Below are 22,789 nucleotides of genomic sequence, written 5' to 3'. Positions count from 1 at the left end.
CTGAAGGAGCGAATAACGCCTTCAAAGCCACCATTCACAAATGTAGGGGTCGATTGTTTTGGTCCCTTCACTGTTCATCACGGACGGACAACTGCTAAGAGATATGGTGTATTGTTTTCATGCCTGGCTATCCGTGCAGTCCATATCGAAGTGGTCTATTCTTTAGACACCAAGTCTTTCATCAACGCTCTTTGACGTTTCATTGCGAGGAGAGGACGCCCAGAACAAATAAGGTCAGACAACGGAGGCAACTTGGTGAAAGGCAAAAAGGAGCTACGTGAAGCCCTTCAAGCATGGAATCAAGCTCAGATTTACGACTACCTGCTACACCATGATGTCAAGTGGATATTCAACCCACCTGCTGCATCACACCACGGAGGAGTGTGGGAAAGATGCATAAGAACTGAGAAAAGTCATGAAAGCGCTACTCAAGCAACAAGTTCTTCACAATGAGGGTCTGAACACATTGATGTGTGAGGTGGAATCCATTGTTAATGGAAGACCAATCCCCAAGGTATCTGATGATCCAAGGGATCTCAATGCACTCACACCTAATCATCTCCTGCTGCTTTGAGCGGAAACAGCAATCCCACCTGGTGTATTTTCCAAGGAAGATAACTACACCTGTCACAGATGGCGCCAAGTGTAATATCTTAGCAACATCTTCTGGTCATGCTGGACCAGAGAGTGCCTGCCGTCACTGCAGCAACGTCAAAAGTGGAACAAGCCACAGTGTAATCTCGCCGAGGATGACATTGTGCTTCTTCTTGATGAGAATATGCCCCACAGTCTTTGGTCACTAGCACGAGTACTGGAAGTATACAGCAATCGCAAGGATGGGCTAGCACGCTCAGCTAAAGTCACGACAAGGACGTCCATATTAGTGTGACCCGTCAATAAGATTGTTCTACTCGAGGCTGCAGAGATGACAAGCAAGGATTAGATAAGTTTAGCTAGTATTAAGGACACTATAACCATGAACTTTACTATTATAACTAATCATAGTTTTAGCGTTTCAAACATTTTATAGTTAATGTGTAAAGGCTATTTGTAATACCTTTAAGAGGCTGGAATGTTAGTTTTGAAACGCCGATCATTTATCAATTTCCTCTGCAACTTCCTACTGATTTATTATCAGTTATTATTCAAGCCCAGTATGTGATTTCAAAATCAAAGTTTTCATAAAATCGTGATTTTCACACGCATGTAATAGTTCTAGAAATTTTGCCGCTAGGAAGTTGTCTTTGTTGTGGGCACCACGTTTCTCACAACGCCCTAGTTTTTCACGTAGCATGGGCAATATAAGACGACGCACAACTTCTTTTATTCAGAGATTGTTCATGAGGTTACACCGTTACCGTGCTACGATCAGAGGATCCAAGTTACCGCTATTTCAAGTGTATTTCGCTGTCTCTCTGCTACCTTTTTGTGCGAGTCGTCAACCAAAGTACGTAAGTTCTTATTGTTGTAGTTGTTTGCTAAGTCATGAATTGTTAGTCCTTTCTTTGTCACCAAAAGATTTAGTTTATCTAGGTTTTGTTGAAGTCGCTTTCACAGCACTACTATTGCTAAGGCTTATTGTCAAGTTGCTTTATTAGTCTAATTGTCATATGATTACCAAATTGTGATTCCTTCACCCTATATTTAGCTATTTTGCGCGATAGCCGTTGATGTCTTCGTTTGTTACGACAAGAGTTGTTATCGTCTCAGTTTTATTAGTTTCGAGTATCAATTGTCACGTCCATTTGTTTCACACTGTGATCTTGTTAGTTTTATCATGATTTTTCTATCCTGTTAGATTTGTATTTTATGCCTTATCTTAGTAGGACGTATTCTTAACTATCGCTTTTCAGTTTGAACCTACTACTACTACACCTACTTGCACAACTACTACTCCTATTCGTATCTGTTACTACCACTTGTGATCAACTGGTTTTCGCTACTTCTTCAGTCGCTACCTATTGTGAACTAGATCTACGGACTTGATCTGTCATTAAATCAGTTTGAATCTACCAAGTGGAGTTCAAATATCTCGCACCGTGCTACCCCTGTAATTGTTTAAGATTTGAGTAAATGCAACCTCTAGAATCTTTACAATTATGAGAAGGACGTCTCATGCCCGAAGAGTTGAAGAAAGCTGAGATGTCATGGATCCAATGTGCCCAAAAGGATTTGAAGAGTTGAATGAAGAATGGAGAATTCCAGACACTGAGCCTGTTTGTAGACGGCAAAGAAATAATCAGGGTTGGAGGAAGGATCAACAAAGCAATCATGTATTACGAAGAAAAACACTCAGTGTTACTTCCCAGCAAGCACAGAATATCACTACTTATTACAAGCCACATGCATAATCATGGACACCCTGGAATAGCAACCACGACTGCAAAAACAAGACGAAAATACTGGATCCTAAAGGCCAGCAAGCTCAGTAAGGCTGTGAAGTTCAAGTGTGTTACTTGTTGAGAAATGGCTCACAAGGCAGAGACGCAGTTAATGGCCTATCTTCCACTGTTTCGAATGGCACCGCAGACCCCCACCTTTCCACTATACTGCTTGCTACTATCTCGGACCTTTCAGTGTCAAAATAGGACAAAACACGAGAGCACAGCATTACGGCATCATCTTCACCTGCATTAACACCAGAGGAGTTCACCTAGAAATGGCAGTAGACTTGACCACAATGAAATTTATCCAGCTTAGGAGATTTTTCGGTATCCATGGATACCCAGCAGTGTTGTTGAGCGACAATGGGTCGCAGATGGTTGGTGCAGCTCAAGAACTGTGGAAAATGGTCCAAGGTCTAGATTCTGACCAGCGGCTTTCCACATTTTTCTTGCCAATCACAAGGTCAACAAAGTCCGCTGTCAGGAAAACAGACATTTTTTTCATTTGGCTTCATTATGGCGGCTTTGGTGAAATTTTCATTGTGTTTTGGACCAGGAAAGCTAAGTCTTTGAATTTCATTCATTTATTTTCAATGTTCAGAGAATAATAGAGTTTAAAAAGTAAATTAATCTCAGCAATGGCTACATAAAGAGCTATGAATTGCGTATATTCATGGCAGGACAGATCCTTGGCAGTGAAAGTGACCACTGTATCGTGTTCAGTACCACAACCACCGAAACTTTATGGACTACCGAAACTGCACAAACCTCATATACCGATGCGACCTATAGTGTCATTCTGTGGGTCCCCTACGTATCAACTGTCTAAGTACTTGACGACCATACTGCAACCCCTCACTGACAAATCAAGATGCAAACTACAATCTACGGAGAACTTCATTGACACTATTAAGACAGTACAGATACCTGACGACTACAAACTCGTGTCTTTTGATGTGAAATCACTGTTCACCAGTATTCCACTTCAATTGGCATTAGTGTACCAAGACTGCCATTCAACAATCTACTGTTAAACTACTGTCACCGACAGAAGACATCATGGACTTACTGAACTTTTGCCTTACATTGACTTACTTTCAGTACAATGGTAAACACTACAAACAGTTGCATGGAACAGCCATTGGATTGCCTGTTTCTGTTGTTGTCACAGAAATTGTGATGCAACATGTGGAGGAACGTGCCCTTGCAACTTGCTGACAAACGATACCGCTTTGGTTACGCTACGTTGACGACACCTTTACCGCCGTTCACAAAGACAAAATTGACGATTTTCACAACCACCTAAACGGACAGAACGTCGGCATCAAGTTTGCTAAAGAGATCAAAGAAAATGGGAAACTTCCTTTTCTAGACTGTTTGGTAAGCCACGACAACGAACTGTGAACAACAGTGTACAGAAAACTGACACATACCGACAGATTACTTGACAAATCATCCTACAACCCGACTTCACACAAAGCCACGACTATAAAGACTTTGATGAGACGCGTGCAACTAGTTTGTGACACACCGGACAGCTTACGTGACAAAAACAGATACCTTGAACATGTTTTTCACAAAAACAACTGCAACACTGACTTTATTAGACGAAACCTTTACCGACCTACTGAAGCTCACACTACAAACAGGAACCCAACACCTGTTACTACAGTGACCATACCTTACATTAAGGGCACTTCTGAGACCATCTCACGGATCCTACAGCCCTAATATATAGATTTAGCCAGGCATAAAAGTGGAGCTCCTGGGTTATTTATTCTTACTGACCTTGCTTTAACAAAGAATTTACGGAATATAACAATTTTGACTTTTGTTTGTTTTACCTTGCCAAAAGTAATCAAATATAATATAATTTAAGTGAAACAATTGATAGAGGGTGTCAATGGGGTTCACTGTTAAGTGTGTAATGATGGTTTTCTTGGTATAGTAACCACATAAACGTCAAAATATTAACTGACTAACATATAAAAAAAGATTGACTTTTTAGCATATACAGTACATAACGCCTAAAGGGTGCAGACTTTCTAGGATGAATAACGACATTTTTGAGATAAAAACTAAATTTCAGGTAACTTTGACCTCATTTAACACTTCTGGAGACCCTCTGTTACCATCATTTTTAGTCTTTTGTGTGTCCTGTTGGAGATTGCACTATTTGTTTATTTCATGACATGATCGCAGCCTGCACTTTGCCTGCAGTTTACTTTTGCAGACCTTACAGTTAAAACATGGCAGCCATTGGTGCTGTCATTACTTTTTACAGGAGTTCACAAGTAATTGAACATTTTCGGTCAAGAATTTCGTTTCGGGATGAGTTCTGAAGTTTGACTAACTTCAAACGCCATGTGGAAAATTTTCTCGGCCTGTAGGAGAAAGCAAGGGAGCTCGGAGTGAATAGCTTTGAGTTAAAGTTGTTTCATTTGGTGAGGTCGACAGGAGCAAATGACTGCCAAAATTATACCATTTATACTCAGGAACAGCGGGATCTGGAGAGGCCGCTACTCCTCAAAAGTTCTGAACAGATATTGAAGCAAAGTTGACGCTACTTAAATGGGCCTTTCTGTTCAGAATCCTTGTTTGGCTATAAATGCCTGGTCATAAATCAAGGTCTTGAAAATTGCTTATGGGAGTTTTACGACAGATCAGGGGAATAGCAATTGTGCAATACAGTGAACAAAATAGTATCAAAATCCAAAACCAAACTTTATTTCAATCATGTCTTACTTTGCAAAACAAGATTATCTACAGCTCGTAAAAGTCCTAAAATCATAAAAATTAACTGACTTATCTAATTTTTTGCTGTTTACTGACTAAGTGTCTTCCAGAAGCACACTTTGGCGAATGTTTGGAGTTATTTTCTCAATTATTTGCAAACATAAAAAACACGCAAGGATAAGATTACATATAAGCTTAAGCATTAAACCTTGAAATCCCTAGCCATTTCGAGCATTTGCAGTGTGAGTGCTAAAGCTTTAAATTCTGTGAAAGTCTCAGAGTAAGCTTTGTTTTTTCCTCATATTTAATTGAATTGTTCCTTTCTCCTAGGAAATGTAATGTCTACAGCCAGGGGATGGCTAGTGTGCTGTAAGTTACCTATTAATTTCAAGGTTTTCTCAAAATATTTTTTTTAACATTCACTATCCATTATTGTTCGCAAAGCACATTGTACAATAATTCATGATACAAACTATTATTGTCAAGTGCTAATTAGTTCTAGAACTAATCGAGATGGGGGAAAGAGTTAAAATTAAAAAGGAAAGAATGTACAAAAGTAATGGACAGCTAAGTAATAATAATTAACAGCAAAATTACAAAAGGTACAAGGGTACAATTAAATTATAGCCATTTCTTCACATTGGAACACATAAAGGAGTAGCTCCTTTATATTATTTTGGAATTTAGATTTGCTTAGTAATTCCACTAAATATGGGATGGAATTCCAGACTGAGACACCAATTCTTGTGAAGGATTTTGTCATCTTCTCTATTCTGAGAAATTGTACAGAGAAGCACTCATTTGTGGATGATCTGGTATTATAGATATGTACTGTACTGGTTTTTAGAAATTGATTCATGAGGCTTATTGGGGCTTTATGTGTATGAATATAATACATCGAGAAGGACAAATGTTAGAAAAATAAGAGTGGCATTGAAAGGCAAATGGATTTAAGGGAATTGAATGTTTTCTTTTTTTGAAAGAGAATTAAGCCCAATACACATTTTTGTAAGAATAGCAATCATCTTAAGTGTGTTTGTGAACAGTGACCCCATGCACATAATACCAGAGTTAAAATAGGGAGTTATTAAAGTAAAAAGCAATGTGGGACATACATGTATAAATGTCAAAGTTTAGCAATAATTCCAATTGGTTTACCAATTCTATGACAGGTGAAGTTGATGTGATTCTTCATTGAGACTAAACTCAATCATTTGTAAGATATTTGACAAATTCTTTCATTTCAAGATTTTTTTTTAATTGGACACTTGTCATGGGGTCAAAGAACTTAATTTGAAGAGTGAAAGGCAGTCTTGAAGAGGAAAAAAAGAAGCATTATATGCAGCACATATAATGTTATTTTATATCGAGACATTTTCTTGGGTACTATAATACGTCTATCAGTTATTTGGGTGGAGCAAGGAAAGGCACATCACCTAGGAGACTCCAATCAGATACTAGTAGGCGGGATCGCGGTTACTATTTAGTTTGCTTGGCATGTCAGTTTCGGCCTCCTTACCATTCAGCAGCAACGCTATCTCCAGAGCTAATTTTCAAGTTTTAAGGCAAGTACCCCTCACCCTCTTTTGTTGTTTGTCGGGTTTTCCGGTTTCTTTTTTAATTTACTAACGTAATGGGAAAACCTTGCGTCTTAATTCTGGGCCACTCTTTTATTCGTTGCCTGCACGAGCATATTAATCGTCCGAACGAAAGCGCCTATACTGCCAAGTTCGGTATTTCAACACCAGAATTTCTGTGCAAATGGCACGGCGTGGGCGGTCGAACGATCGATAAAGTTTTAAAGTATGATTTAAGTATTGTGGAGGATTTTGGCCCTGATATAGTGCTCTTACAGCTAGGAACAAATGACCTGCCCAACTCCCCCGCCATTACAGTGGGTTCCTCACTGGAACATCTAGTGACTGTGCTACACGAAGAGTACAAGGTCGACCTGATATGCGTATGTCAAACGCTTCGCTGTTCCTCTTCCGATGTTGCGTTTAACTCGAAAGTTGGGCTATTGACAAAATATATGAAAACGGTACTTGAGCCCATCCCATACGCATTCTTCTGGTCTCACAGGGGGTTTTGGAAAACAAAGGGTACCTATTTGTTAGGAGATGGCATTCACTTGAATGGTAGAGGGCAACATAAATTGTATCACAGTTTACGAGGGGCAGTGCTCAAATGCTTGCGTTTACTTGATGTGGTTTAGCTACTTATTCATATCTGCGTGTCGCCGGTTCCAATTTTGTTTTCATGTTTCCTTGCTGTGTTGCGTCCGCAGCTATTTGACATTGTACTTTTATCTGCCGACAAATTTGAGCAATGCTCTTAATTCTACTGTCGGCTGTATGCTATGTCACCGTTATCTTAATGGGGTGCATGTTAATTATCTCGATTTTGATGGCAGTTGTATTTCCTACCATTCATTAATTTTGCCCCCTTATCTGACGGAGAAAATAATTCTATCATGAGAGCAAAACGTTGCCATTTAAGTGTACAACCCTTTCCGGCCGCATTCCGCATGCCCAATTGCACTTGGTTACTGTCCTCGCCATTTTCTTTCTTGTATATTCGGAACCTGGCTTTGACTTGCTTATCGACTAGCTACAGTTTTAATTATGGGCCTATCACATCTGCCCTTCGCATCGCGCATCGGCATTTTAGTTCAGCCCTTCTCGTTTAACAAAGGTAGCTGCATGAACTCCTCTTTGTTCAATCACGAAGTCTAATTTTATTTAATTACTACACTCTCTGTGAAGCTATGTCTTCTCGTAAACGCCCATCTGCCAGCACCTCTCGCGGTCGACCCAAACGTGTTCGTGCCACTCCTTCGGTCTCGACAGCAACGGTGGTCCCACCTGCGACCGCTTCCACTGTAGATATGGCGGCCCTAACGGCAACCCTTACGGCCGCTGTGACCAGCGCCGTTCAAGCTGCAATGAAGACTCCAAATTTGCCGACTGACAAGCCTCCTGCAAGTGAGGGTGCGAGCACCGCCATGACGGTCGAAGAGGCAATCTCCGAGCAGTTGGCCCTTCTCACATCGCCAGACAAAGGTACTCATGAGCCCAGCTCCTCTGGCTCTTCTTCTCTAGACTATTCAGAGAAGCTAGTATTTTCCAGTATTGCCCTCGAGCTGGGAGGCAACGTTACTGATAAGGTCAAGGCTCGAGTCTGGGCTAGCGAGTTTGTAGATTTCAGTCTTTTACTTTCAATATCCCCTAGTCCTGATCGTTATTCCTTGTCAGTCAATACCTCCTCTCTCAGCTCGGGGGCTCATCTTACTCTCGAGCCTTGTAAGACTACGAAAAAGGTCACTACCATTAATCAATGGATATCGGCATTTCATACTTTCATAGCGATTTACGTTGTTAGGTTTCCTAATGAGGCACCCAAACTGATGAAATACTGCGAAATCGTAAGAGACATTGCCGCTAAGTCTGACGATTGGCTCTTTTACGACGAGCAATTTCCCCTCCTCCGGCAAACTGCTCCCAACAAGTATCCTTGGGACGCAGTGCATTGGGAACTATGGCTAAAGGTGACATTTCGTGGCCGACAAACCCCATCTAACGGCGACTGGCCCAACAATAGTCGACCCCGATCCGGTCAGTCGCCATTTCCGAAAGGTACCTGTTGGGCGTTTCAAGCCGGTCGCTTCTGCGGGGTGGATGCAAATTCAACCATAAGTGCTTCAAATGCGGGGCAAAGCATCCTGCCACTCGCTGTAACGCCAAGGGTCAAAAACGCGCTAGTCCACGGTCAACCTCCCATCCTCCCCCGCAGAACTCCATAGCCGATGACTCCCGTAAAGGCAGATCGGCTTGAGGGCCTTTTAAATGGCTATCCCTTCCCTTTAAAAGATTACTTACTTCGAGGCTTTAATTTTGGTTTTCGCGTACATTTCGAGGGCGAGAGGCAAGTTTTTGCACCTCCTAATTTAAAGAGCGCCCTTGCCCAACCGGACATTGTTCACGATAAACTAAACAAAGAAATTACCACCGGCCGTATAGCGGGCCCTTTTCACAACCCTCCTTTCCCAGACATGTTTTGCTCACCTTTAGGTATAGTTCCCAAGAAAAATCCCTCAGAATTTAGACTAATTCATCATTTGTCGTTTCCCCGAGGTTTCTCTGTAAATGACTTTATCCCTAGCGAATTTTCTTCGGTGTCGTACGCAACAATCAACGACGCTATTTCCGCTCTGAAACGTACAGGCAAGGGCTGTTTCATGGCTAAAACCGACATAAAGTCGGCTTTTAGGATTATCCCAGTCCATCCTGACGATCACCCCTTGCTGGGTATGAAATGGGAGAACCTTTATTACTATGATCGCTGTCTCCCAATGGGTTGTTCTTCTTCATGTGCCATTTTTGAAGCTTTTAGCACCGCTCTTGAATGGATAGCCATTCATCGTCTGGGGGCCTCAAGCGTACTGCATATACTCGATGACTTTTTATTTATCGCAGAATCTGCCGAAAAATGTCATTCAGATCTTAATAACTTCCTAGGAATGTGTAAATTCCTTGGCGTCCCTATTGCCGAGGAAAAAACCGTTGGGCCAAATACGGTGCTGCAGTTCGCGGGTATTACGCTAGACTCTGTTTTACAAGAGGCTAGGCTCCCAGAGGATAAGCTTCAGAAATGCCACACTTTGTTATCCATGTTTTATTCACACCGGAAGGTTACACTTAAGGAGCTCCAATCACTCATCGGCCTCCTGAATTTTACATGCTCAGTTATCTTACCAGGCCAAGCTTTTTTAAGTCGTCTTATTGACCTCACGATAGGTCTACAGCGCCCATACCACCGTATCCGTTTAAACAAAGACGTTAAAGCCGACTTACAGGTTTGGATGTAATTTCTAGCGGGTTTCAATGGGCGTGCTTTCTTTTTAGATGACCTATGGGTTACCTCCACCTCGCTCGAGCTTTTCACTGACGCAGCCGGTTCAAAAGGCTATGGCGCAGTTTTCGGTCGAAAATGGTTTTATGGCTTGTGGCCTGAGTCATGGAGTTCCTTAAATATTACCTTCCTCGAATTTTTTCCCATCATCATTGCCTTGCATATTTGGGGGCCGACCATGGCTAATAAATGCATTTGTTTCGTGACCGATAATTCAGCGCTAGTTGAAGTTATCAACCGGCAAACTTTAAAGAATAAGCTCATTATGTTACTTGTCAGGGACTTAGTCCTTACTTCGCTGGAGTACAACATTCTACTTCGGGCGCGACATATAGCGGGTATACACAATTCTCGTGCTGATTTTTTATCCCGCTTGCAGGTGAAACAGTTCAAACAAATTTTTCCAGAGGCGGACGAAATGCCGACTCAAGTGCCAGACAGCCTTCTGCCGAAGAGCTGGTCGCTTCCCTGAATGATCTGCTTTCCTTGGCCCTGTCCATGGGATCACAAAAGTTGTATTCCCGAGCTTGGAAAGTTTTTTGTGACTTTTACCACCAATTCGAGTGCCCTTATTCATTTCAACTTCCGATTCCTCCAACCGCAATTGCGCTTTTTATATCATATCTCCGCGCACGCAAATTGGCCGTGTCTACAATTACCTCTTATCTATCAGCCATCAGCTATGTTCACAAAATGAAGGAATTACCTGACCCAACTAAGACATTTTTGATTCAAAAACTTTTGACTGCAGTCAGTAAACAAAGGTCACCTGATACCAGACTTCCTATCACGAAACCTGTTCTTTCCCAGCTTGTGCGTTCACTACAGCACACCAACTCTTCGGCAGTTCAGCGTACACTTTTCAAGGCTATGTTCCTGACAGCTTTTTACGGTTTTTTCCGCATAGGGGAACTAGCGAGCAAGAGCCCTGAGTGCGGCAATGCAGTTGTGCAATTTGAGTCGCTGTCATTTTTATCAAAGGACGGTTGCATACTATCCTTAAAGATAACAATCTGTCACTTTAAGCATAACACAAACAATCGGCCTGTGGACATTATTATAACACGTGATTCTGCTTCGCCCTTTTGCCCAGTACAGGCGATGCTTGAGTATTGCAAAGTAAGACTTTTCTCACCAGGTCCACTTTTTTGCTTACACAATCGTCCTGTTACTGTCACCCAGTTCAACGCTCAAATGCGCTCTTGTTTATCTTTTTGTTCTCTCGATTCAAGCCGATACAAAAGTCACAGCTTTTGCATCGGTGCTGCTTGTCATGCTGCTGACCTAGGTTTCTCTGATTCTCAAATCAGGGCTCTTGGTCGCTGGAAGTCTGATGCATTTAAACTTTATATCCGTAACGAAACACTTTCCGCTAATTAACATCGGTAGCATGGTTTTTCCCATAGCAAAGGTCTTCCGCCGGCCTGTCCGTCATTGGCTGTAACGCATTTAATTATCTACATTTCGTAGGATGGGAAATTGACTCAATGGCATTGACAGACCAGTCAGTCATGAGCTGTGGCACTGTTAATGCTTCGTGTCATTCCGTCATTATCATGTAATATACTTCACACGCTCTCAAGGCGCTGTTTTAGCTTTCAGTAATGTAATGCCATTAACTCACCAGTCAGTCAGGAGCTGTGGTTTCGTGAATGGTTTTGTCCTTTCTTAATTCTTGTATTGAGTACTAAACACGCTAGTTAGTCATGATAGGTTAACCCTTTGGTGGTGTTACTGCACCGTCATCTACACGCTAGTAAATCAGGACCTGTGGCTTTGTTATTGCCTATAGTCCTCATATCTTGTAGAGTTATTGTCACGTCATTTACACGCCAGTCAGTCATGAGCTGTGGCACTGTTTATGACTTTAGTGGTTCCTTTACTTTCACTTCTGGATCTAAGTCAGTACGACACGCTCGGGCTACTCCGACACTCGTTATAGTTTTTTTCAATACCTAAGGAGATCAGACTAATATCTCCTTTTTGGGATTATCGGGTTCCTTGAATTTATTGTGGGCTGGGCTCTGCTCTTGTCTTGGTGGGGCGGCCACAATGTGTGGCTTTTGGCGGTTTTTTGTGCCCCACCTTTGCTGAAGATAACATCAAATACTTGTAATTTTTGATAACTTTATCTGAGACAAATAAACGTCACGCTAGTGGCCATATTTACGCCAGATTGGTGGCTTTGTTTGTAGAGTTTACTTATCATGCTTCAGCAAACGAGCACGGCGAGAGCAGCCCCCATCCCTAAGGCAAAAGGAAAATGGAATGAGATAAAATATAATTTTATTTAATGTCAGTTTATAAGCTTCAAGTAAAGTAAGCTTATATAAACTAGCTGATTAATGGAATAAGTAAGGTTTATGAGTTACTTATATGCATTAATTTTTCCATTCTTACAATATTCTGTACTACATTCTAAAGATTAGAAGTTGCTAAGTTACCTTCCATTGCTTGAAAGGATTTAATTAATTTGGTAACAGAAAAAAAAATTAAAAATAAGTGAAAAGCAATAAATAACATTGATCTTTGTTCAATTGTGGAGTTATCGTGGAAATCTTTGAATAAATTCAGCTGTTTTTCTTCTTTTTTCCACAGTTACTGGAAGAAGGGAAGCTGATGAGTTGCTAACAAAAAGGTCAATGTAAATTACCAGTTGTCATTTTGCCTTTCCAGTATATTTTTTTCCAGTTATTTTTTCTTGGTTCACATCATACAGCAACTCCTTACTAATCAGTTTTCATTATTTCTAACCTTTTAAGCAGCCAGTGGTGAAATATCAGATGGTGAGTTAAACATACATGTTACACTATCATCATAGATGAAAATTGGTTGGTGGTGAAAAGATAAATTTAGTCTAAAATTTGTTAAGCAAAACATTATACAGTTAACAATCAAATTTACTATCACATGTGTCCAGTCACAGAGATGGGAGTGATAATAACCTGCAATGCTTAATTGCCCTCCAGATCCCTGCTATCTTTCAAGGGCAAGCTAAGGAAGGCATATGATACATTTACTTACCATATTGCCTGTATTTAAAGTGGCTAGGTCATGCAATTTTAGGCAATTTCAGCACTGATCAAAGGGTCATACAACTGACTAAAATATCACAAAAACGGCTCAAAACTATAGAAGAACTCAAACAAAACACAGGAAAGTCAAGAAGGGACATGGATGGACAAAACTGAAGAGGATTACACTGGATTGCATTTGGGTAAATTTGAAAAATGTCGGCCCACCTTTTTTTCAAATTTATATCAGTTTATATCAAAATGTCATTTACACAGCTGGAAAATCATTCTCAGTTGTTATGTACCCGTGATTTTGCAAATGAAAGACTCTTGTTCTGCCAATTTGATGTTTAGAGCTCATAATTAACAAAATAACCTAAAATAGTGTGACCTAGCTTGCCCCTTTAAGAGAGGATCGTACAAGGAAAAGGGGGGGGCTGTCTCAGGCACAGTTCACGAACAGAGAAAAAATTGAGAATCACAGATATCAAAATTTCATTACTCTGCAGATTATGTGCCTGTCATTCAGAGTGGAAATTCTTGCAAACTGTATATAGTACTTCAGCAATTAATTATAGTCTGTATAGCTTATTTCAATTACCTGGCTGCATGCAGGCAACTGAGGTACTGTCAATGTACCAGGTATTGTTAAGTTTCCATCTTCCTATCTAAAAAGAAACACACCTGCAAGGTACATTGATGACGCAGTCTTCTTAAACAGTAGTTATGATCCGGAATAGACGGTGGCATTAGTGGGAACTGCATGGTTGCCTCGAGTAATTTAGTTCTTGTACATATTGGAATATTAAGCTAAAAGTTTTACAACTGAACATGGTGGCATGATGCAAAAAGACTGCTAAGAATTTTATTACTCTTTTTTTAGCAAGGAGTGCAACTGAACATATAATAGCCTATGCAATTGTTTTGGTCTACATGATGAGCAGTTGTCACCAGTAAATTGTGAACATCATTTAATATCAAACCCTTCTTTGCATGGAAGTATTGTAACTATTGTGATAGGAATGTTAACCCAATTACAGTCAGCTTAATTTAATGGCCATTTGTTAAATATTCTTGCTTGTCCTACCTACCAAGAGTTATAAGTCAGGGTATTTACCATATTTTTAAAATTATTTTCAAACAGGTGATGAAGAAATGCCCATAACCCCAGCCATGCCTTAATCTATAAAGGGCCCTTGTAGAGCCACCTGCAGGAACCCCTCCAGTGGCACCCACTGCGCCACCTGCTGCCGCGCTGCTAGACCTGCTGCTGTGTTGCTAGACCTGCTGCTATGCTACCAGCTGTGCCATCTACTGTTGCTTGTTCTACCTACCAGGTGTTATTATTTAGTGAGTGAGATAATATTATTATTCAAATTATTTTGAAATAGGTGATGAAGAAATGGTTCTAGGAAGAGGAGAAGGGGCCCCAGAAGAAGCCCCTGCAGGGGCAGCAGCTGTACTACCACTGGAAGGAGCCCCACCAGGGGCAGGTGTAGCACCCCTAGGCCTGCTGCTAGACCTGAGCACCCAAGGATGAGACCACAAAGGATCAAGTGATAACTAAAACAATAGTGTGTGCATTGTCATCCAATAAAAAATAAAATAAAAAACCATGCAGTGGATAAAGTCAAGAAATTGTGATATTGTAGATTACGGTGGCCCACAACTGTCATGGCAAAACAAAAAGTCACGGCACTGCAAACTTAACTCACAGCAAGACAATGTTATCTGACGGCAAACAAAATTAACTCATGGCAGTACACCATTAATTCACGGCAAAACGAAATTAACTCACGGCAGAACACCCCTAATTCACGGCAAATCAAAGTTAACTCGCGGCAAAACAAAGTTTACTCAAGGCAAAACAAAATTTACTCACGGCAAAACAAAGTTTACTCACGGCAAAACAAATTACTCATGGCAAAACAAAGAAAACGAGTTGGTCAGGGGTTGGTCAGCGGTTGTTATTTGCTTTACAAATGGTATGTCATGTAACAGTAACACACTGCTCGCTCGGAAACCGCCATTTGTAGTGCAGTGTTCCTTATCTCTAAGTATTCGTATTTGCATCTCTTTTAGTTCCGAATAACGATTGGCATATGCGAAGCTCGGTCAGTAATTCAAGAAATATATTAGATTTTGACCTTCTAACACAGCAATGGGTTCACAGAGTGCTATGACATAATCTTATATACTGAGCTCGTAATATATGTTATACTGTAAAACCGTTCATTTGTAAATACTTTGCATACATACATTTCTTCATTCAGTCATAGCATATATTTTAAAGTTTGTACAGTTAGATCTTTTCTCTTTTTTTCTCTTTTCTTTTTGTGGCTTACTTGAAAACTAGTTGGTGCATTGCAGATTTTGCGGGTCATATCTGCAGGACACACCAAAAATAGCTAAGTGTATGAGTACATTAAATATTGCATTGCATTGCATTGGATATGTTAAGCTGTGGAAAAAAGTGTCTTGTTGTCATCCCTATATTTTTGTACGTTGACATTTTAGACCTAAGGTTAGAAGATTCAAGTGAGGAAGAAGACTTTAGCAATGAAGTTGAGGTGGAGATTGATGAAGAGACCATTATCAAATATTATTTTCAATGTGGTTTTAGTTACAAATAAATCATTCATTTCCTTGCTAAGCGTCATGACCATGAAATAAGTTACAGCACACGTTTAAGACGATTAAAGACATATGGACTCAAGAGAAGGGATTTTTTTAACGCAGAAAATTCTGGTGAGGTTTTAGAGGCAGTTAGACAACGTATCATTAAGATTATCCAGGGACCTGGATCATGTGGAGGATACAGGACAGTATGGCACACCTTAAAAATGGAAGGTTTGAATGTTCCTCATATAACAGTACAAGATATACTAAAAGAAGTGGATCCAGAAGGTTGCCAGTTGAGGAAAGCTCACCGGTTGAAGAGAAGGACTTATCACTGTCTTGGTCCAAATGATACCTGGCACATAGATGGTTATGATAAACTGAAGCCCTTTGGGTTTCCCATACATGGGGCAATAGATGGCTTCAGCCAGAAAATATTATGCCTTGAGGTTACCAGGTGCAACAGCTCACCAGACAACATTGCCACTTACTTCTTAAGCACTGTAAAGGAATTGAAGGGATGCTCTAGACAGCTAATTACAGATCTTGGCACTGAAAATGGATTGGCAGCGTCAATGCAGTGTTATTTTCATGGTGATGCTGATGCCCACCGTTATGTCTCATCACCTAGAAACCAAAGAATTGAAGGGTGGTGGTCGTTTTATTCACGGAACAGGTCAACATGATGGCGCAATTTTTTCCAAGATTTGGAGTTTGAGGGTGTCTTGGACTCTTCTTCTGAATTAAGTAAGGAATGTTTGTGGTACTGTTTTGCACCAGTTATCCAGAAAGATCTTGACATTGTTAAAGAACATTGGAACAGCCACAGAATTAGGAAAAGTAGGCACAACACTGTCCCTGGTAGTCCTGATTCACTATTCTATTTGCCAGAGTTTCATGGGGCTGTTGGAAACCTTCTGCTTAATGTTCCTCAGTCAGAAATTGATTATGTATCTCAGCACATAATTCAGAGAGGAAGTGTTAATGAATATCAAGATTACTTTGATCATGCTAAAAATGCCCTGGGAATCAGCGTTCCAAATGACTGGCAAGAGGCATAGAGACTTTATCGCAAACTTTTAACTGCAGCCATAAATGGTGCTTAATTGCTAAAATCACTTGAGATATTGTTTGACATTTCTCATTTTAAGCAAATCATGCCGTGTTTTTTGCCCAAAATCACACCAACTGTCACTTGGTGTTAACATTACTGTACAGTATATCTGTTACTAAAATTATTATTCAAGAATAGTGACTCAAGAAGACTTCATGATCAAAGTATAACTGTTACATTAACTTCATTATTTTGTTGTTCAAATTGATTTCCAAAACTGTATGGTAACTGTATTTGTGTTTTCAATAACCATAACATGAGGCTACACTTGTTAATGCAAGAAATGTGCCAGAGAACATTGTCATAACAGACATAAGGTTATATGAACATGTATGATTAGGAATCTCAAGATACATTTAAGCAATTTTCAAAGTTGATATGCCAGCTGCATTAATATCGTATGCCTCAAAAATAACCTTAACATTAACTTGTGGTTGAATCACAGAGCTGTTCTGGCAACAACAGAAATAAGGTCATATAACATTTCAAAAATTTTTTCAGTAATAAAGAACTCAACTCTAGATTATGGCCTCCTTTGAGGATTGTTGAAAACGTACACAAAAAACATGAAGAGTAAAAAGAGCTGAAAATGCTCAGGGAGTTCTTGAACATTTTATCAATAAAAAGTACCAACCCTTTGCTCCTCCTAAATAACAAATCTGTTCTTAACCCAAACAACTAAACTTCAACGTTTTTAGAGCTCTATCACAATGTCATAACTGTTGTGAAAACAATGTCTGTTTGCCCTGTAAATCTCCTCACAGTGGTCCCTGATAATGATAATAGCATGAATAGCATTAAGCCATACCAAACGATTGTCCCTTGGACAGTGCTAACACGAGGACTTCATTGAAAGCTTCCTGTGTTTTCATGTGTGCTACTGGGAAAGTGATTTCTTTTGCACAAGCTCTAACTACTGGGAAACGAATTTGGTGCTTTGGATTCCTAATAAGACAATCATGATCAAATTTGACAGTCATTGATATTTGTTCTCCACTGACAGGCTTGTGCTTCTGGCCAGTTAACCAACCCAAAACACCTGCTGGTGTTAGGTCAGGAAGGAGCAACTCTTCTTTAGATCCTGCAGGCGCTTCCTTGCCTGTGTCCTTACAACTTGCCATTGCCTCTGCATACCCAGAACAATTAACATTTGGATCATCTTCAAGGCGAAAGAGGAAATCTTGAAGAAGATCCATTGTAGACTCTTCAACTTTCCTTTGTGAGCTTCCTTCCTCAGCATGTTCTGGGTGCAGTGATGAAAACAAGTAATTTGCATCAACTGCATCATTGTTACCCGCATATTTCACAAAGAGTGGCTTGCAAGCTTCTGGATAGGTTTGGATGATGTCTTTCAAACCATAGGAATCTAGCCCATTCAGGAATTCCTTGAGGTAAACAAGCCTCTTGCTCACCAAACTGATGGCTACAGAACTTAGGATCTCTTCAATGTGAGAAGCATTGACAGTTCCTGTGTACCCATGCTCAATAATAGTGTCGGTGTGTGCCGCTATGTCCTCTTTAATTGCATTCAGTAATTCCCTGTCAGATGTCGTCAGATGCTTTTCACTTTCCAGTTGCTGGAGAGGAACATTTGAATCTGCCATTAAGCCATAGACACTTTCTTCCAGGAAACATGGTGCTGGCCCACCTTGGGCTATACTTGCAGCCACAATCTCTCCACAGGCTTTGAAGTTTCCATTATGTACATGGAATGTGGAAACCACTGGCTGCCCATTTGGGAAGATGACAGAGCCAATGTTAGGAAGAGTGATGGTAAAGAACTCCTTTGCCATTGCCCCAGAATCAATTCCTTGTTCCCCACTGAAGTGGACTCTCACAACTTTCTTTGTGTTACCAGTGTTCTTTTTCACCTCTCTGCTCCATACTGATAGTGTCCGGTCTAGTGGGGCACCTCTTCTTGTGACAATGAATAAAATACTTGACTCATCTACCTGCCTACCTAAATAGGTCACCACTGAAGATGAATCACTGATTGTTGTGTGTTCATCCTCAAGAATGATGTTATCCTCTGCATCATAGCACCTTTGAAGATCAAAAGCTAAGTTTTCATCTTCCTCAAGCTGCTGAAGGCGCTGAATATATTCCATATCCAGATCATGTTTAGCAGATCGATCACATTCATGCTTCTGATCTTGGTCCTCACATTCAAGCTTGTGAGTCATTTCCATCTGCTGATCTTGATGAAACTGATCACATTGAGTGCTTGTTTTGTGATCAATGTTGCAGGTCAGGTCAATTTCACATTTCTGGAGCTTATTACATGAAGCGGTAGGAGCATCACTGTCATCATCACCAAAGTCAGTCAAATCGTTGTGCTCATCAAAGTTACCTTGAGATATTTGAAAGTGATGATCGGGCACAAGAAAAGAGTGATTCTTTTATAATCTTTCCCTAGTTCCTCTTGGTATCTGCTCAGTGTAAAGGGCTCTTTCTTTGACCCAGGTAAAAAGAGGGCTTTTTTCCCATCCTCCAATAGTAAATGGTATGCCTGACTTTCATCGTAAAGATTGCTGTGGAATGTTTTCCATTTTCTCCTGCTTGTTGTCGTACAGTAGCATAACTTGCATTAGGTGACAGTCGTAATGGCAATCTTTTACCTCTCTTTGATTTGAGAATTTGATCCTTCTCATTCCACTCCATAAGACCAAAGTGAACTACAACATCTTCATTTTTTTTCTTTTCTTCTTTACTGGACTTTGTCACTTGGGATTTCTACTCTTTCCCCTTACTTTTCCTGAAGCTTGCAAATGACTTCACTTTGGTACTAGTAAAATTGCTATCTTCAGAGCTTGTTCCTTGTTTTGCTGTGCTTGAGTGAATTGCTGAGTAAAATAGGGGTTCATATTTAAAATGATTGTTCAACACTACATGTTATATCACTGCACCTAGACTAAGAGGAATTGGTCATTTCATTTGCAATAGACAATGAAAAGGGCCACTATAAAAGAACCTAAAGGTATTGGCAAAGGGGGAAGAAATGAAGAAAATAGTGGAAAACTTTTCCATCACAAAACATCACAATTTAATCATATTCAGTCTATCTCATCTACTTGTCTACCCCTTTGACCTCTTCAAGATGCATTTAACAGTAACATAAACAACAATGAAGCAAAATAATGTAGCATGCACTCCTCATATTCAGAGAAAACTTTACTTTAAACAGTGTTACAGCCTTGAGTCTGCTTAACATCAATAAAACTCAAGATAAATGATTTTGGAAATAATCAGGAATGCTTTGGCCTTTAACCTCATGCTCTCTGATTGTTCACAGACGTACAGTGTTTTCCACCGGTCGAAAAATCCTTATCTCATCAAGGCCCATACATTATGAATATGTCCTTTTTACACACTTGGCTACATGTACATGCACAATCGTATTCAAGACATGTGCTGATCAGCTTATTTGTAGCAGTGTCTTCTCACGTGCCTATCGTTATTCGGAACTAAAAGAGATGCAAATACAAATACTTTAGATTAAGAAACGTACCTTTACCACAGTCTTTGCAAAAGTTGTCATTTTGATCGACTATCGAACCACAAGCGCTGCAAAACATCATGAGCTCAAGATAAGGAACACTGCACTACAAATGGCGGTTTCCGAGCGATCAGTGTGTTACTGTTACACGACATACCATTTGTTAAGCAAATAACAACCGCTGATCAACTTGTTTTCTTTGTTTTGCCGTGAGTAACTTTTGTTTTGCCGTGAGTAAATTTTATTTTGCCGTGAGTAAATTTTATTTTGCCGTGAGTAAACTTTGTTTTGCCGTGAGTAAACTTTGTTTTGCCGTGAGTAACTTTTGTTTTGCCGTGAGTAAATTTTGTTTTGCCGTGAGTAAACTTTATTTTGCCGTGAGTTAACTTTGTTTTGCCATGAATTAGGGGTGTTCTGCCGTGACTTTTTGTTTTGCAGTGACAGCTGTGGGCCACTGTAGTAGATAATAAATAGAAAAAACAGTTCTCTAAGTTTAAGATTCTAAATTTGGTTCATCTTATGCCTCAAGAGAATGAAATCTTTAGTGGCTCTTTAATTTTGGATTTGAGAATTTGATGACATCACCTGCACGTACTCTACCAACCAAATCAATATTTACAAATGGACAAACAAGAGTTTTTTGAATGAGAATTTCAATCAGAAGTATCAGTAGAGGAGTAGAAACTAAAAGACTCCTTGATATTACTGCAAACCTGGAAATACTATGGCCCGGTTTTGAAATTTAAGCAAAGGTAGACTATTTCTACCATACTTAAGCTAAAAAAATTGCTCTCGAAAAAGCTTTTTAAGTTTTATAATTTTTTTAATGAAGTTTACCTTTGTTTCCACATTAATATTATGATCGACCTCCAATGATAATAAACTGACAACAATTAATGCCGCTATTAAGATGATTTCTGCAGAACATTTGAGCAATAATGGCAAAAATTAAGTTACCAAACAAAACCTCATGGCATGGTAATATTTTGAATACAGTTAAGAACTTATCGAGACTTTAGCTCTCAAGCTGACCCCACGAGAGAAAATTGGACTTGAAGTTATCCATATTCCAATAAAAACCAACGTTTCGCGTTAATTAAAAACACAATAACACATGCTTTAAGCATTCTTGTGATGTTTGACACTAGCTCTCTTGAGAATGCTTGGGAATTTAATAGTGGGGTCACTTGGAGAAATGAACTAAAGTGGGTTGTTTTAAATAGTATTCTCAAAGTTACTGTGTTATGAGTAGATTTTTAGTAATAGGTTTTGCACTCATTGCTTGAACTTTGAGCAGAATCCGTGTTAAAACCTCTTAGCTTTAATTTGTCTTTGTCCTGTTGTCTTCATCGAATTTGTCAGAATTTGAAACAAAGGAAACATCAGCCCAACGGTTTTCACAAATTGAAACCATTAGCATGTGCAACCTCATTCCCAGGATCTCTCTAAGATGAGAGACCCTGAGAATGAGGTTGTAGCATGTGCAGAAAATAATAAATTTTGCTTTAATACATGTCATTTTCTTTTTCTCAGTAAAATGTTTTACATGCAGTGGATGGAGGCACTCCTACAGGGAAGGCCCCTCAGAGATGGCCCATTTCTGGCATGGTGGTTGGGGTGGCCATGGTAAAACAACAACTGTTTCATTCAAAATTTTTTAGCTTTTATTTTTTTTTTCTTTGTTACTTGTACATACATTTAGTTCATTTAGTTAATTAAAACCCTCAATACTCCCAAAGATTGCCACTTGGCACACAACGTCGTAACTTTGTGAATATTTGAGAGATTTCTATGAATTTTTACCAAAAAATTGCCTTGTAAAGATCTGCTCATTGAAGGCATAGAATTGTGACCCCCTCCTATCTAAGGCACGGTTGACAACTCCCATAATATTCCAGTTTCTTTTTTGAGATACATATGGTATGCAAGACTTGTTTCACATCAAGCTATGTATTAAGATGTGCTAAATAAGCTATAGTTTAGGAGCATACCTATGATATTCAAGAACTGATACAGTTTGAAAGCTTTTCAGTTTTACATTTTAAAACAAATTTTCTCAAAATGACTACCTCTTTCATAACTGCTGATGTCAGTTCTTAAATACACTGAAAGCTGATCAGTGGCTTTCAAATGGTTTATTGTACACAGGCAGAGAGTCTTTATTTGCTGATTTAGGAAAAACTGCTATTTGCCTTAGGGGGTAAAGGATTAAACCTTGTTTTAACTTCAACCCCTATGGCAAATGGGCCTTTTCAGTTGCTACTCCAGATCTGTGGAATCCTCTGCCACAGGATATTTAATCAAACTACTGTAGACATTTTAAAACGCAAACTTAAAACACCCCCTTTTACTCAAGCTTCTAACTTGTAATATGTTAGTTAAATTTTTGTTTCAGTTATAAGCAGCACCACCTTTGAATCTTGCAGAAAAGGTGCTATATAAATGTATTATTATTATTTCAGATTATTTTTTGAGCAGCTTAATATTTTAAGAAACGTTTGTCCTTTAATATGTA

At 39.7% G+C, this 22,789-nt stretch overlaps 1 protein-coding gene and 2 pseudogenes across 1 annotated transcript; 2 read left to right on the top strand and 1 right to left on the bottom strand.

The window, feature by feature from the left end:
* The first annotated feature begins 5,862 nt into the window (after nt 1-5,862).
* Nucleotides 5,863-12,469, top strand: LOC145500064 (uncharacterized; annotated as a pseudogene).
* A 3,029-nt stretch (nt 12,470-15,498) lies between these two features.
* Nucleotides 15,499-16,770, top strand: LOC145501318 (uncharacterized; annotated as a pseudogene).
* Nucleotides 16,771-17,568: 798 nt separating this feature from the next.
* Nucleotides 17,569-21,077, bottom strand: LOC145501317 (uncharacterized). The gene has a single exon (XM_081480806.1). The coding sequence runs from the start codon at nt 18,965-18,967 to the stop codon at nt 17,576-17,578; it is 1,392 nt and encodes a 463-aa protein (XP_081336932.1). The 5' UTR covers nt 18,968-21,077; the 3' UTR covers nt 17,569-17,575.
* Nucleotides 21,078-22,789: the final 1,712 nt, after the last annotated feature.

Source organism: Orbicella franksi, chromosome 10 (assembly GCF_964199315.1).
Source record: "Orbicella franksi chromosome 10, jaOrbFran1.1, whole genome shotgun sequence".
NCBI classification, from domain to species: domain Eukaryota; kingdom Metazoa; phylum Cnidaria; class Anthozoa; order Scleractinia; family Merulinidae; genus Orbicella; species Orbicella franksi.
This window is presented reverse-complemented; position numbering and strand designations above follow the sequence as displayed.